We start from the raw sequence: 16,699 nt of genomic DNA on the forward strand, positions 1-16,699 counted from the left end.
CAGCGTGTACCAGTCTGTTGTTTTCTCATCTTCCCTGACCTAAGACATCCCCCTGGTTAACTCTGTTGCATTAAGAGGCCTTCCCTTTCTGTCCTGTGGCCATCCCTGACTGGCAGTGGCTGGGACTCCAAGTGCTGCTCTAACACAAGTAACTGATAGCAAGCCACCTTTTCCTAAACTCCTTCCTGTGTGCTGGAAAAAAGCAGGGATTTTATGGCTGGTAGCTCCCTGTGGGAACACAGGGAAAAAATCAGTAAATCAGTAAAATGCCGCAATTGAACATTTAAGCTGTCATTTACCTGTTTGTGACCTAACTTTGGAAATGCTTGTCGTAAAGCTGAATCCAAAATATCCCTAAGCATGAAGAAAACTCTGTCCCTGTTTGCGAGGCAGCCGCAGTTCTGTGTTCTCATTTTACAGGGCGATACAAAAGGCAGACTTCTCCTAGATGGAAACGATAGAGCTCAAATCTCAGTGCTCCCTGTCCTGCAGGCAGAGCTGAGCCTCAGGAGCACGCCCTGTTTAGCCCAGCCTGATTTAAAATCAGAATTTGCCCAGATAAACAACTGGGCAGTAGTTTGCTCTGCCAGAGCTTCCTGTGTGTTGGCAGAGCAGACTGTGAGAATTCAGGTCTGCCATGCATGTCTGAGAGGAGGTTTTGCCTTGAGGTAGTTTGAGTGTTAGCCTCCATGCTGTATTTTTTTTTTTCCCTGCATGGTTTGCTATTTTTGCATTTTCTGTGTGGCTTTTTAAGTTTTTAGTTTCATGCTTGTAGCTGCAGTTATTTAATGTCATTTGTTGTGCCAAACATTTTAAGACTCCGTGTAATTGTCATATTAAAGGATCAGACTGCAAAGGACAAAGCACTCCAGCACATGGCAGCAATGTCATCAGCTCAGATAGTCTCAGCTACTGCTATTCACAACAAGCTGGGCCTGCCAGGAATTCCCCGTCCTACATTTCCTGGGGCACCTGGGGTAAGTCCCAAAAAAATCCCTGTATTCCCTAACAACGTTCAGTAGAAAACTAAGATGGAATGAGTGGATTAATGCTTTGACTTGAGTTTGCAAAAGGAATGGTGCTTGTTCAAAAATACCCCAAGTCCTTCCAACAAAGAGAACAACTGTGGCCCTGTTTGTTTGTTTTTCCTCTTTCAGTTTTGGCCGGGCATGATTCAAACGGGGCAGCCTGGATCCTCACAAGAGTAAGTCTGAAAATTCAAAAGTGTTTTTTTCTCTATGCAGTGTGAAGGGTGGCTTGTGCACTCTGGGAGATCTGCAAAGCAAGAACTTGCAAATTTTTCCAAAAAGGAGGTAAAGACAGTTTCAGGGAAAGAAAGAGCCTTTATAGTGATGTGAACTCACTTTCAAAAAGTTATAAGGGATCCCAAACCTCAAAACTGAGGCTGAATACCAGATGGGCACCCTCCTTTGTGTCCCCATAGTTCAGTGTCCTCTGGGAGTCCCAGTAGTGCCCACCCCTGGGTGTCATTCTCACCCCCTCTATTCCCTCTGTGCTGTCTGTCAGTTAAATATGCTCTGCAAGGAGGAGATAGGTTTGTGGGTAAAGGTCATCAGGCACCTATTTCCCTATACTGTGTGACTCTGATGGAATTTCCTGTGCATGGCACAGTGTGTGATTTTTGTGCACCTCTTTATTGCAGTGTCAAGCCATTCGTTCAGCAGGCCTATCCTATACAGCCATCAGTCACAGCTCCCATTTCAGGTAATCCTCCCATTTATCCTCTGCCTTAAAATTGCTTGAATTTTGTACTGAATGTGATTTATTAGCTTCTGCCCTGGGCAGAGCCACTGCTCAGGATCTCATGTGTCCTCCAGCCAAAGGAAACATCAATCCCAGTGTCCTATTATTTTATATATATATATATATATATATATATGTAGTGTCCTATATTATATCTTAGGAAAAATCATTGTGTTTGGGGTTTTTTTAGGTAGGAAGCACTAATGCATATGCAAGGAGTTGTGATGTGTGATTTCCAGTCAGCACTCTGTATTGTAGGAATTACTGTAAAAAATGAGTAATAGGATGAACATTTCCTTTAGAATAGCTCTGTAACAAGAATACACCTTAATTTATTTTAAACTGAGCCTAAAACCCCTCCCAACATCATATATGCTTAGCCTTAAGTATAAAACTTCTCTATGTATCAGGTTGTTTATAACTCATGCCCTCCTGGAGGTCCTGCTTTGCCTGGTACCACTTTGATAAGTACCTAATTTTATTCTGAATTTCATTGCTCAAATTGATCAAGCCCTTCCCATGGCTACTTCCCTGCTACTTTTCCCAGGTTCCTTCCATGCCTAACTTCATGAAAGCTCATTATTTCTTTGCAGATGATTTCTCATGTTATTTCTCCCTTGCCAAATGCTTCTGACTCTGTGCAGCAAGTTTTTGACCCTTACCCAATTCTTTATGATTTTCTAACTTGCTGCTATTTAATGCTTTGAACTAAAGCTATTTTTCTGCATTCATGAGAATGCCCTTTTCTTAACATCCCTAATTTATAACATTATTTTCTAAGACAGGTATTTTCTATCGTCTTCTTTTACCCATCCATATTTTCTCTCAGAATAGGAACATCAGTATTTCTAAATCAGACAAAACTCGTGCATGAGTTTTTGCTCCATTGCAATTCCTGTTCATGTCTAGCCAGTGACTTTTGTAATTCCCTGTTTTGCACAAGCCTTACACCTTCATTGCCTGAATTTGAGGGTTGGGGTCAGGTACCACATTCCTTTTATGGGATATGTTCACACACTGCCTCTGACCTCTCCCTGCTTCTCAGCCTAGTCCAGGATAATCTTTATTCTTGTACTTTTGGTGCCTCTCCCCTGCCTTTCTTGTGCCTGTGTCTCTCCCAAGATGAGTTTTGCCTGTGAGCTACTGCCTTTTCCTCTTCCTTTACAGTTTTCTTTCCTTCTTGTCCAATTTTCTACAATGAGGACCAAGAGAGAGCATTTATTCCTTCTCTTGAGGTGAATTAGAGAGGGTGGTTAACATCCCTTCTCTATCTAGATCATGTCATTCTCTCTTTATTATCAATTTGAAACATTTTTTTTTCTTTTTAGGGTATGATTCAGCTCTCTACAGTAATTATTTATTATTAGCTGTATCATAATGATGCCTAAAAGCTCCAAAAGAAGTCAAGACCCAATGTGCAAATACGTAGTAAGAGACAGTCCCTGCCTTGGAGAGCTTGTACTCTAAATAGGAGAGGGGAATTGAGAGTGGCAGCAGAAACAGGCAAAAAGAGGGGTGATTTAGCTGTAACATGTGGCACATTAGGAGCCAGAAATGGAGTCAGTTCTCTTGACTCCCAAGGCAGTAATGTCTCCTGTGAGCCTTGATGCCAGTTTCCAAGGAAGGGTGCAGCTGTAGGTCCAGGTGAAGTCTCTATAAATCTCTGTAATCTAGTATATAATTTAAACAAAACTTCTGCAGGAAGTTTTAAGACTCGTTGTAATTGTCAGTTACAGTCAGTTGCAGCCCCAAGGAAACAAAGTAGCAGTAGTAATTTTCTTCCTGCCACTATTAGATTGCTGGGCTGCCACCTCTTTTTCTACACATTACCCTGAGATTTTCCAATTTTAACTCATCCTGAATTAATTACTTGCTAATATTAATATAAATATCCAAGGGCCCCATGCATAATTCCCAATTATTTTTAATTGAGAAAATATGAGCTGAGGAAGTGTCAGCTTCCTGATGAAGATGTTTCCTGTGTTCCAGGCTTTGAGCCCACATCAGCTCCAGCCCCCTCCGTGCCTGCGTGGCAGGGCCGATCCATCGGTACGACCAAGCTCAGGCTGGTGGAGTTTTCAGCTTTCCTTGAGCAGCAGAGGGACCCTGAATCAGTGAGTATTTATTGCCCTTGTGTCCACTGATCCTCAGCTTTGCTCCTCTACTCCTGATCTTCAGCTTTTCTCCTTTGCTCCCCACCCTCTGGGCATGCCTTCCATCACGTATGATGGAATACTCCCAGTGTCTCTGTGCTCACTGCTGCTCTGTGAAATATTCCTCTCACCCTAGGACTGTGTTTTCCTTTCTTGCCCTCTTTTTCCCCATTTGCAGCAGCCAGAGGCCTCTGTGAAAGCAGGCAGGGTTTGCTCTGGCGCCTGTCTCACTGCTGACCTAGTTTAGCAGGTGTACCAAATTGCATTGTGTTCTTGGCAAGAATTCAGTGCTTGAACTCTAAGTTAAAGCCTAATCTGTTTCCTAACCAAAACAAAATTAAGGACTTGCCCAGAAAGAGTGCATATTGCATATTGGATTTTTTTTAATGAGGTTTTAAATTTTCTTTTAATTTTTAGTCTGTATACTATACCTGCAAGGGTAGTTTCTGAAGTTGGCTGTAATGTGTCATTGCTCCAGTAAGCCTTAAACCTTGACATTAATCCCCATATATTTACCAAGAGCTAGGTAGCTTAGCACTGATTCTACTGCATTGAAAATAAATTGAAAGAACTTCTTTCAGCTGGAACCTGAGAATTTTTTTTGAGATAATTTCTGAAAAGCAAATACTGTCCTGAATGGGTGATATGGACAGGCCATTTTAGTTCAGATTCCTGGCAAAATACAGTAGCCTGGAGAAGAGAGAAGCTATCATTTTCTTTTTATAATCCAGCACTGGAAACCATAGCATTAATGGGCTCTGGCCAGGGGTGTTATCCAAGGAGTGTTTACCGTGCACTGTGGGGATTGGAGACATAGCCCAGAAACCTTACAACAGAGGAATGCTCCTGGCCAGGACACATCCCTGTGAAAACACACCCTGTCTCAGCTGTCCATGCACCCACCACGTGGCAGGGTGCTGCTTTGCTGAGTGGCAGCTTTGCCAGCCTGAACGGGCTTTGAGGTGCAGCAAATGTTTGGCAGCAGGTACAGTTCTCTCAGTGCTCACCTGACTGTCAGGCATTCCTGGTTTCCCTGGAATCCCTTTGCCTTCCCATGGTCTCAAGGCAACCCTGCCTCTGGTGGGCTTCACCTCAGAGTCCTCCAGGCCCCTCTGGAGCACCCCCTCCACCCCAGCCCTGAGTCCCTCTGGGCAACAATTTGGATTTCTGCTGCCTGGGTGCAACATCCAGGTCTCCCCAGCAGTCACCCTTAGCCATGCACAGATTCCCCAGCCCTTGCTGACCCCATGGAACATGTCCTGCTGATTTCTGGGCTCTGCCATCCCCAGCCTATCCCACACCAGCATGTGTGTGTGTGCTCCAGGTTACTGGGAGAACAGGATGTGGCCACGTGATGCTCAGCCTGTCTTGCTGTCTGTGTGTGAATGAAATCTTACTTCTGGGCAGTCTCATTGGCTGTTTTGCCACCGAATTTTCCCTTTTCTGGAGGTTTTTATAACATAAATCTATATACTAAACTCCTGGGCTAATATGGTGGGGTGCCTCTGTATCTGGGTTTTGATGTCAGAGGGGCAAGCAGGGGCTGGGCAGCTGAGCAGCTCTGGCCCTGCAGGGAGACAGTGGAGGTGTGAACAGAAGCATGGTTACCCAGGATGGCCCCACCAGCACTGTGAAGCCTTCTTTGGAGTAAACTGATATTATTTGAAATTCCTGAGGGTGCAGAGGCCCACTGGGTCTTGTCCCAGCTTGCAGGAAGCCTGCTGAGAAACCCACCCTTCAAATGCATTTATGCAGGAGGGTTTACAGGACAAGCAGGAGCATCAAACTACCCAGACTTGTTTTAAAAAAAGCAGTTACTTGTGTGCTGTAACACTGCAAAAATGAGACTCTAGGCAAAGTCAATTCCCAATTTAGCTCATCCAGGTGGGGCAGGGCTCTGCATGGGAACAGCCTGCAGCATCCAGGCAGCTGCCATGGGCCCCCAAAGGATGAGCCCCTGTGGCACTGAGTGGGCATCTCTGCCTGGGAAAGGGGAGTCAGGAGCAGGAGAAGGGTTCCTTACATTAAATTAAGTAAATTTGGTTATATGGCATTGAGAGGACATTGGGAAAAGCCCCCAGGGCAGTGTGGGCAGTTCGCAGGGTGTTTGCTGGAGAGGCTCTGGGCAGAGGCTCTGGTGTGCAGGGGCAGCTGTGGGCCTGCTGCCAGCCTGCCCTGTCTCCAGTGCTCAGAGCTCTCCAACAAGCACCAAGAGCTCTCCTTGGTGAGAGCAACCCCAGCCTCCTGTAGTGCCACTGCAGAAAATGTGAATTCTGCCTGCAGCTTTGCACACCTTTCTTTGTGGCGCTGTTTTACTGCAGGTACAGTTTGCACAGCAGAGGAAAAATGGGGTTTTATTACTTTTCACATGAAACCAGCAAGGCATGTGACCTGAATGTGTTTCCAAAATGTGCACATGAAGTCCTGTAGGCATGTGCTGTGATTGCAGCATCTCCTTTGTGCCTCTGCTGGCCTCAGAAATGAATGTATTTGTGTGCTGCTGCAGGAGACATGTGTAGGAGTTCTCCTCTATCTTCTGAAAAAGAACACTTATAGATTCATTACATTGCTGACTTTTCACAGAAAACTACACAAATTAGTATCTTTATCAAATGTGCTTCCAACATTTCATTAAACATGGGTGACCCTTCCTCCCTCTCTCCCCCAGCACAAAATCAGGCCTGAAAGCCTCATAGTGCTAGAGGCAAGTAGACCAATTTCACATCAAACTGTAGCCTGGAAGTTTATTGAAAACTGTGTATTTGGGGACAGGACTTGGTCCTGGCAGACCTCTTGCAGTCCCTATTCCTGGCCAGAAATGAGAAATTTAGCTTTGTCACCTGTGGTGACTCCCACAGCCTGCAGTGGGGCTGTGCATGGGCACAAAGGTCCAACCACAGGGAATAATTCCTGATAGGAGTGGGGCCTGCAGTATTTCTGTGGCTCCTCCAATGGCAAATGGTGTTTAAAAGCTTTTTAAAAAGCTCAATGCCAGGCAGTTTAAGAGGTTAGTTTAGATTGGGCATTCTGGAGGGTTGGAAATCAGCTCCATAGAGTCCCCTCACTTGTGGGCAGCTGTTGATCTGTTGATCTTTTTCCTTGTTTAGACACAAAATTGTTCTATTCACAAAAGAGAAAAATATAGAAAGGAAACAATAAGCAACATTCACTGTAACTCTGCATGGCAGAAGATAGTCTGGGGACACAAGATGGCAAAATATTGGAACACTGACTCTGCAGCTGAGGATGGGTAAAATTGCTCCACCTTTTTCATGAAAATCAATTCAGTTTACAAATGTCAAGCTGTATTTTCTTTTTGTGGCATTTTATGCTTAAGTGCAATTCCTAAATGGTGCAAAGGAGTTTCCCTTGCAGGCCAAAGCAGCAGCATTTCAGCTACCTTTGAATATTCCCTGCCCTGTGTAACTCTGTTCTCAGCAGATGGAGCAGGTTTTGTGCCCATCTGTTGCTTCCAAGACAGGTTTTCCTTAATGGGGACTTCCCATTTTTAGTCTAGTGGTTCTGTGGAAGTTCAGGACAAATGCTAAACCAAGCAATCCCATATTTCCTAACAAATATAAACTGAGCATGCAGGCAGGTTAGAAAGGATCTAAGCAACTGACTGCTACACAAGTAGATATAAAATTCAAAGACTATAACTGAAATGAAAATAATTCAAAATCTTTATATATATATATATATGTATATACATACACATGTACACACATACTCAAGCTTGATTTTCATTCAGAGAAAAAGCCCTATCACCACCCAACAAAAAAAGCCCTTTCTTCTTTTTTGAGGCTTCTTGCTCTTGCTGTCACATTTATTTAAATTGTGAGCACTTCAGACAGCTTTACATTTAAAATATCTATATAGGGCCATAAAGAACATGGCTGATGGACATTTTCAGAATTAGTCCACCCATCCAAACTGTCAGATTGTGTTAGGTCCAAATTTCAAAGTGTATTTTGAAAAGTGGTGAAGAAATAAAACATTCTTTATGTTTTAATTCAGGTTTTATTGTTGTTGTAAAAAGACTTTGTGAGCCCAGGGAGAATTGTGCCTGAGAACCAGAAAGGGAAAGCAATTGCTCAAGGGCCATAAAACCAGCCTGCCATCATTAGCCAAACGCAGTAAAATGCACCAAAGTTAATCAAACCACCTAAGTGATGAAAAATAAATGAGATCTTTTCAAAAGAAGCCCTCCATCCTTGAACAATATCCATTGTTGCAAGGATTGTTTATCCTTTCTGTACTCCCTGTAAACAGTATAAAAAGCAGCCCAGCATTTCAGTCACAAGGAAGTCCTTGCTTTAGTGTCTTTGTGATGTGAAAGGACAAGAAAGCAAACTCACATTAGGATGAATGTCTCAGAGCTGCAGACTCTGGATTGGAGGTCATTTTAACCTGGAATCAGAAAAAGTTTTGCTGAGCACAAGGCTCATTTATTTTGCCGTGCTGGAGAGCTGCTCGTTGGCCGTGGGATGCAAATGTTCATCTCTGCGAAATGTTCATTTTTGGGTCTCCATAGTTAGAAGTCCCAAGAAAGCACTTTAAAGAGGTCCAGTGTTGACACAGGCTCCAGTTGTGAAGCTGTGGCATGGCAGCAGATTTCCTTTCCCATCCTGCAGGATTCCTGGGGCACCCCATGGATTCCTGAAGGAATTCCAGGGCAGATTCCCCAGCCCAGCCGTGGCAGGACATGGACTCTGCAGGGAGGGTGCTGGGGCCAGAGCAGGGTCAGGTGTGTTGGGAGCCCAGCACCATTTATCCCCCAAAGCCAGCCCACAGCTGGAAAGCCTGCTGGCCCCTGGCTGTGCTCTCGCTGCTGCCCTCATGGGCCTCTCTTCCTCTCCTCAAACCCGCTGCCAGGGAGATCTCCCAGCAAAACTGGAAGTGCAGGGGACATGCGGGGTGGGTTGGCACTGGAGTGGGGTGGCTGTGGCTGTGAATTCCCCACTCTGCCTGCCCCCAGCAGCTGTCCTGGCTCGCCCCAAGGGCTTTGCAGCTGCCTGTGCCTCTGCCCTGCACCTCCCCAACTCGTCCTGCAGCTTCCCCTGCCCCCAGCCCAAAACCGCCTGGCCAGGCTGCAGAGCCAGGCTCCCAGGAGTTGGGCAATATCCCCTGCTCTGCTCTGCAGAGAGCAGATAATGACATGCTCACGTGCTCATTTGTTCCTCTGCTGCATTCAGTGGAGATGTAGATGGCCCATCTTTGATAAGCAACTATTCAGTAGTTTGTTTTCTTCTGCTGTTGAAATGCGTGGCCCCGTGCCCTGCTCGCTGTGCACTGTCTAACCTCCCTTCCAAATGGAATTAATAATTCCCTCCATTTGCATTTCACAGATGTGCTAGTGCAGTCTTTTTGGATGAAGGAGCATTATTACTCACAATTGACAAACCAAGAAGTTCAGGTGCAAAAGAATGAATGGGCCACTGATTTTGAGGGTCCCCTTTGATTTGTCATGAGCTTGATTTTGCAGAATACTTAACATTATTGAGAGCTTCCTTTAGTCAGGCATAATTTTCCCATCTGAGCACTCAGCACTGCTGGAACTGGGACTGCAGGGTCTTAAATCAGGCAGGCCAGAAGTGAAAGATGTATCTTCACTGTTGCAGAAAAGCTGATGGAAACGTTGTGTAAGCAGCTTGCCCAACCAGCCAGTCCCAGTTTCACACTGGGACTGCTCTGGCAGTCGCTGGGAAGTGCTGGGCAACACTGAGGTCTCAGGGAACTGCCCTCCCTCATCACTTACCTCTCCACTTCTGCAACCATAAAGTCACCCAAAACCCTCTTTTACTTCACATTTCCGATTCAATCCCTGAGCAGATCCAGGTAGGAGTCTGAATGCAGGGAGGTCTGTGAAAAACGAGGTTGCCCATGCAGCTGTATGGTAGCATACAGCACAGAAAGTTCAGTTAACATTCCAGAGGAATGTGTTAAAAACCTTAACAACAGGACTTGGTACAGACTCCAGTTATAGCATTAAAATGTCATGTTTATAACTCCCAATCTGCTTCAGTGGAGGACAACAGCAGCAGGAATTAAATATTCAGTTACTAGTGTTTTGGTAGAAATAAGAAAACTTGTTGGCAGACCAAGTGATTTTCTTACATCAGCAGGAAATTAAAGTGTTTCAGATTTATGAGATACGGCAGCAGAGTTGAGGCTGAGCAGGATTTGGGTTAGAGCTGCACACAGACTGCTGATACCCCAGTGCCTGGCTCCCAGGCAGCCCACCCCACCTGGCTCCCCCCAGAAGCACAGTCCCTGCTAGGGCAGGCGTGCCAGTGGGGTTTGGGAGCGTTAGAGCACAGCAGGAGGGTGCAGCACCCTTGCTCTGGGGTGCTGTGCCCATGAGCAAGGTCATCCCCACAGAAACAGCTGCCCCCTGCCTTCCTCCCTGCTTAGCATCTACATCACCCTGTGGATGAGGAGCCATTCACCCCCTCATGTGCTGATCTGTGTGCTTGTGCCAGAATATAAGGGCAAAACTGGTGAGGAGCTTTCGCAAATGCACGTGCTGGCTGATAGAGCATCTGTAGGTGGTTTGTCTTTGTTCTGCACCAGCTTAAATGCTTGCATCCCCTGCCATTGGCAATTTGTCTTGGTTCTTTTAAATTCCTAAGTGGATTATAATTTTTCTCGTGGTATTATTTGACAACAGTCATATTTCATGGCTTTACTGCATTCTTTGGATAGTTAGAATTTTTCTAAGGGAAGGAGCTCAGCTTTAAGAGGCGGCCATCTCCAGGGCATGTCGTGTAATGCAGACACAGGAGACAGAGCTGGAAATGTTCTTCCTATTCTTGTGTACTTAGAAAATACAGGATTTGATTTGTGCTGGTTTATGACATCTAAAGCACATTATTGCCCCTATGCCAGATGCAAATCCTTTAAATGCTTCGGTGTGAGGAAATTCCTCAGCAACTAATGTACTTCAGTGACTCTGGGATACTCAGTCTAAATCAACAGTGAATTCTCAATATAACGAGGATGTTTTTAAGCTTCTCAGACACCAATGGGCTCAAAAATACAGGCAGAAAACTTTGCTCCTTTGCCTTTATCCATGCATCAGTTGTTATCGTGGAGCGTGTTCGTCTAAAAGCGATAGGGATCATTTCAGTATCCATTTACCCTGCTCCAGTGCTGCATTATCATTTGTTAGCTTGCAGAAATATGCCATGTCTAATTAGCTTAGTAATGATTGTACTTAGCATAGGAATTGCAGCAACATAAGGAGAAAATAATCACACATTGCAATATCAAAATAAACATTTCTGTCCTAAGAATGTTGTCAGGTGATGTCATACCATCTGTCCTACTGTACCCGCTCAGAAATTTTGCTGCAGCAGCATCTGGTGCTTTGGCAAGCTCTGCAGACAACTGTGGCAGCTTTGCAGCTGCCTCCAACTGCTTTTATATTTAAAGAGTATTAAGACTTCATGCTCCATGCCCCTATAAATGTGTTTGCCTTTACTGAAGTTTGGATACTGAGCAATTTGTATATTTGCCTGGCTTGCAGAATAAGGCACAGTGTGTGAATTGTCTGGGGAGTTTGCAGTGGTCAAACTGTAAAATGCAGCTCTCCCTTCCCCCTTCCCTCCCCAGCCATCTTTGGGCTGGGAGAGAGACACCCTTTTGGGGAGGAGGACAATTTACAGGAGAATCTGAGCCCTCGATTCTGTTTCCATAAAAATGTGGTTATTTATACAACCTGGAACAACTCCAGCAGAGAAGACTGAGAGGAAACAATCCCCAATTTTTTTTTTTTTTTTTGCTTGTGGAAATGCCTTAATGAGATGTTATGTTTTCCTTTTTCCTTCTACAAAATTTAGAAAGAAATACAACCCTGCGAGAAAACAGAGGCTGTATCTTGTTTTTGGCCCCATACCCAGATGAGTGTTCTCTGGTTCTAAATTCAGATTTCACTGTGCTAGATGATTTTTTAATAGATTTCAATTTCATTTCCTAAGTGCAGAAATCCAGCCAGTCCATTTCCTTTTCCCCAGAGTTTTGGACATCTGCTAGGGAAGACTTTGCTCACACCGAAGGAAGGCTCTGAGTGGTTGCCCAATTCATTTAGATTTGTCACTTCAATTTGTTCATTCAGCAGGTACATTGTAAACAAAATAGCTTAAATGAGGTTTGCTTTGGGGTTTTAAATATTTTATTTGTGCCTAGCTTTTGGGAATTGCCCCTTATGTACAGCATCTGTTCAATGTGACAGGGTTCTCTAGTGTTCATTGACTGTGTATCAGCTTTCCCTTGACTGAGTTAGCAAAATATTTTGTGATCTGCGTGGGGAAAGCCCCCAGTGTTTAATCCTGCCACTCTGGAGCTCCTTCACTCTGCTCTGGTGACCCTGGGAGGTGCTGATTGACTGCTGGAGGGTCTTTCATGTCCATCCTTCCAGTTTTGTTTCGGGTGCTGAAAGGTTCTCTCGGAGGTATGGCAGCCCCCAAAAAGACCATGTTGGACTCCTTTGGGGTGGACTTCACTGGGCCAAGGATGTCCCCCAGGCAGGAGAGGCACTGCCGAGGCGATTGCTGTGATTATAATGAGGTGTGATGGGATGAAGTTAAGAAATAGGAAATTGAGGCTGAATGTGTTTTGGCAGGGATGGTCATCTACAGAGCTGGCTCCCGAGGGAAGGGGGAAAAGTTGGGCTCTTTAATATTACATGGGTTGAAATACAGGAGGACAATGACTGTAGGAACAGCAGTGCAGAGTAACTGGCCTTCTTGTCATCCTGCAGTCAAAAGGAAATGCCCTCCATCTCTTTTAGTTGAGATGTGCTGCAGTTAGAGGCTTGCAGCGTGCAGGAGTGGGCTCTGTGGCACAAGCAGAAATTCAGGCTCTGAGGACACAGGCCATTAAAAATCACTGTTTAAAGGAGCAAAATAGGATTTCCTCCTGAGCACATTCATCTTTTTATGCCCAGTGAAGGGCTCTTTATCACCCTGCTACCACTGGGCCTTGCAGTGTAAATGATCCCCTTGCAGAGGCCTGTGCTTTGGGGCTTGCAGTGGGGACGCAGTGGGGTTTTTTTGATGTTGACCCTTGTTCACAAGGGTGTGTGTCACAATCAGTGAAGCTGTTCCTGGGAACCATACTGCAGAAAATCCCCGTGCCAGGAGTCAGTCCTGCAGTCCATCGGAGCAGAGCCCCGCTCTGTTCCTCTCACTGATTTCCCTGTTCCTCCCTTGCAGTACAACAAACACCTCTTCGTGCACATTGGACACGCCAACCATTCTTACAGCGACCCCTTGCTGGAGTCGGTGGACATCCGTCAGATCTACGACAAATTCCCCGAGAAGAAGGGCGGCCTGAAGGAGCTCTTTGGGAAGGGGCCTCAGAACGCTTTCTTCCTCGTCAAGTTCTGGGTGAGTCAGGTGTGAAAAACGCCAATCAATTGTTTTTAAAAGTTTATTAGTAATAAAATGGTTATAAAAATAGTAATACAATTAGAGTAATAGTAATTTGGACAATTTGGATTAGGACAATATGAGACAATAAAACAAAGAGTTATGGACAGTCCAGGTACCTTTTTCTGGGCAAAATCAGCCCGAAAAAGGACCCACGTTAACAGAGGATTAACCCTTAAAAGCAACAGCCTGTTGCATATTCATACACCTCATCCATGATGCATAAATTCCATTCAAACACAGGATTCTGTCTGGGCAGTGTCAGCTTCTTCCTCTCAATCCTGACAGTGCCTTCGAGGTGGGAAGAAGTTTGTTTGTTCTGATAATGGGGCAATAAATTCTCTTTCTCTGAAAGATTCAGGTGTCCTGTGGCTGCTATCTCACTGGGAGTCCTTTCTGTAAAAAAAGTATCTTACATAGCATAGTTTCTATTTTAACATTATGTTATAACCTAAAACTATATTTACCACACTACTTAAGAGAATTAATACAGCATCACTTTCTAACGCAACACATATAATATTCATTTCAATATTTGCGAAAATGCAATCATCAAATAGGCATTTTTCACATAAGGCGTGGAGGGGAGGACTCTGCTGCCCAGCAGGCTGGGGGAGGTGTTTCCTCCTGTGGAAGTTGCCTCTGTTACCGTGCAGAGCTGTTTGCCCTTCAGCTGGCACAGAGCTGGCAGCTGCCAGCGGCCAGGGCAGATGTGCCCCAGCTCTGCCTGGCTCTGCACTGCGGGCAGCAGCCAGCAGGTACCCAGAGCCCCGTTTGGAGATGGGAACTGCCATCTAGTGGTGCAGGGAAAGGCAGGGAATGGGGCCTGCTTTGGGGTATTTCCGAGGTGCAGCTGTTGCCAGGTGCAGGGGGTGTTGAGGATCAGCCCTGCCATCAGCCTGTGCTTGTGCAGAGACATCCAAGCTGAGACAGCTCTGAGCCTGGGAGGCTCTCAGGGCTGTTTTCTTGAAGCACATCTGCTTTCTCCTTGCCTTGTTGTTAGTCAGCCATAGGATTCTGCTCCATAACTTTTCATGTTCAGAGCAAGGGTGAAAGAATAATTGGAATGGAAGGCTGGGATGCTGCATATTGACCTAGTAGTGATAAATTTAATTGATAAGCCAGGTTTTTCTTATTGCATTTGCAAATTATCATGTTAGCAATATAATCATAAAATAATAAAATCATTTTGGTTGGAAAAGGTCTCTAAGATCACTGAGTTCAACCATCAGCCAAATCCACCACTAAACTACTAAATGTTTCATCCAAAATGATCAGCAAATCTGGAGGCTGAGCCTCATGCTTATACTAAAGCTTTTTATGCTCACTAATTTGTTTGAGTACTATTTTGTGGCATACTCATTTTCATAGCAGCAGTTAGCATCTAAGCATTTAATTTTTTTTTTCTTTTATAACTTCAATAAAAGGGACATATTCAGGGTTTAATTACAGGGTGGACAGGTTGAGGCTGAAACCAGAATAGGTTGATCTGGAACCACTGCTTGTGATCAGATTTCCTTGAGTTTATCTATGGGATTTGAAATACTCTACACCTCATAAATCCCCCAGACTTCATATCTTTCCAAGAGCTTCTGTAGCGCCAGATTTAGGAGTGGAAACTGGAATGAGGGAAACTCTTTTTTTCTCAAGTTTGGATGTAGAAGGACTAAGCCACTGAGCAGAAGCTGTGTTGGACTGCAGAAGAAACCCATTGAGAAATTCACAGGGCTTAAAACTGGGCCTGTGAGCTGTAGACCAAGTGTTTGAGGGCTGGCTGAGCAAAGAGGCCAGAAAGAGCAGAGAGCAGAGCAGTGGGAGCTGAAACACAGTGGTGCCAGTGGTCTGGAACAGGCAGGTGAGAATGTGGTGTCAAAAAGAGGGAGGCAATGGGAGGAGAGAGCATTTGGGATAAGAAAACACAGGGATGAAGTACAGCAAAGAAGGTTTCTGAGAGGTGAGAAAAGGACAAATATAACAGCAGGAGAAATCTGGCTGCAGTGGAGCAGAGCTTGGAGTTAAGGGTCTGTGACCACTAAATACATTTCCTAGAGAAATTTGCCTTGACCTGAGGCCATCATCTCACCAATCCACTCTGTGTAATAAATATTTGCAGAGCACACAGGCAAAAATGAATGTCACTTCACATGCCTGTTCTCATTTCCCACAGAGGATGATAAGCCTCAGACTTTATACTAGATGTGGATGCAGCAGAGATTTATGACATGGTAATTGAGGAATTGTGTGTTCTGCTTTTCCTCCATGTGGAAATTGATTTTCAGGCACACTGAATGCTCAGAGTTACACCTAAAGCCAGTAGAGACCTTCTTTGGGTCATTGAGGTCTGTGGTGTTCTCCTGACTTTGGAAATCCAAGTGCCAGCCTTCTCTGCTCTGTCTCCTCCCAGCAGTGCTCCCCTCTAACACAGCTCCACATCTGTGACACATCTGTGGGGCTGACAGCCCCCTTCACCTCAGGTGCTCACTGTCACATCAGACTCATGGCTGCTGTAAGGCCTCGAGGTGATGCCATGAAAAACACCTCTGTGAAATGTGTAATTCTGTGCTCAGCACAGGTCCTGAGGAGCTCAGGAAACAGCACAGGGAACAGCAGAGACAGAGAAAGGTTGTGAGGATGTTCAGAGGGTGGGTGTGCAGTTGTGTAGCAAAAGCCTGTGACATGATACAGTTCAGCAGTCAGGATGTGCAGGCAACTTCAATCCAACATTTCCTAACCTCACTGTGCCTTCCAACATAATGGCTTTTTAACACAATTTTGTGCTGTATTAACTGAGAGATTAAAAAACATACAGTGCTAACATCCTTCTGAGTTATACATTAAAAACGTGGTGAGAACACTTTCCTGAGCCATGATCTTAAAATAAACCAGTGGATTTTCTCTCTCATCAAGTGAGTGAAGCAGAGAGAAGGTGCCTGGGGTGGTGTTTGAGTGTTGCAAGAGTCACAAGGAATGCTCTTCTAGGAAAAACTTCACACCAGTGGCCCCCAGTCCTAAACATATGTAGGAATATGTCCAGGAAAGCCAGAAGATAGCTAGTCATGAGAATTAGATCCTAAACTATCAGCTCACTGTCCTTTATTGCTTTCACCCCAATAGGGCATTAGGAAAAAAAGGATGCCATTCCCTTTTTTATGGGGAGTGTTAAAAAACTCTTTTAAACAGTCATAATATCACCAGAAAAAGCTGGCACAGGTTGCTGACAGTGTTTTTTGACCCTATAAGTAATCTCAAATATATTCATATGGGCAGAGATTCATTTTGGCTGAATTAAGTATCTGAATTAGTATCTACTCTCTCATCATCTGCTACCTCCTCCTACTCTGTAAGTTCACC

The 16,699-nt window shown here is 44.8% G+C and overlaps 1 protein-coding gene across 4 annotated transcripts in view; it reads left to right on the plus strand.

Moving 5' to 3' along the window:
- TEAD1 (TEA domain transcription factor 1) overlaps window positions 1–16,699 on the plus strand; it is a 157,136-nt gene that overhangs the window by 124,018 nt on the left and 16,419 nt on the right. For all 4 annotated transcript variants that reach the window (XM_054515141.1, XM_036383867.1, XM_036383863.2 and 1 more), the window contains 5 exons: window positions 843–977; window positions 1,158–1,204; window positions 1,664–1,725; window positions 3,754–3,878; window positions 13,133–13,306. In XM_054515141.1, the coding sequence (XP_054371116.1) occupies window positions 843–977; window positions 1,158–1,204; window positions 1,664–1,725; window positions 3,754–3,878; window positions 13,133–13,306 (543 nt within the window). The remainder of the gene's footprint in view (window positions 1–842; window positions 978–1,157; window positions 1,205–1,663; window positions 1,726–3,753; window positions 3,879–13,132; window positions 13,307–16,699) is intronic.

The sequence above is a fragment of the Molothrus ater genome, chromosome 6 (assembly GCF_012460135.2).
Source record: "Molothrus ater isolate BHLD 08-10-18 breed brown headed cowbird chromosome 6, BPBGC_Mater_1.1, whole genome shotgun sequence".
Classification (NCBI taxonomy): Eukaryota; Metazoa; Chordata; class Aves; order Passeriformes; family Icteridae; genus Molothrus; species Molothrus ater.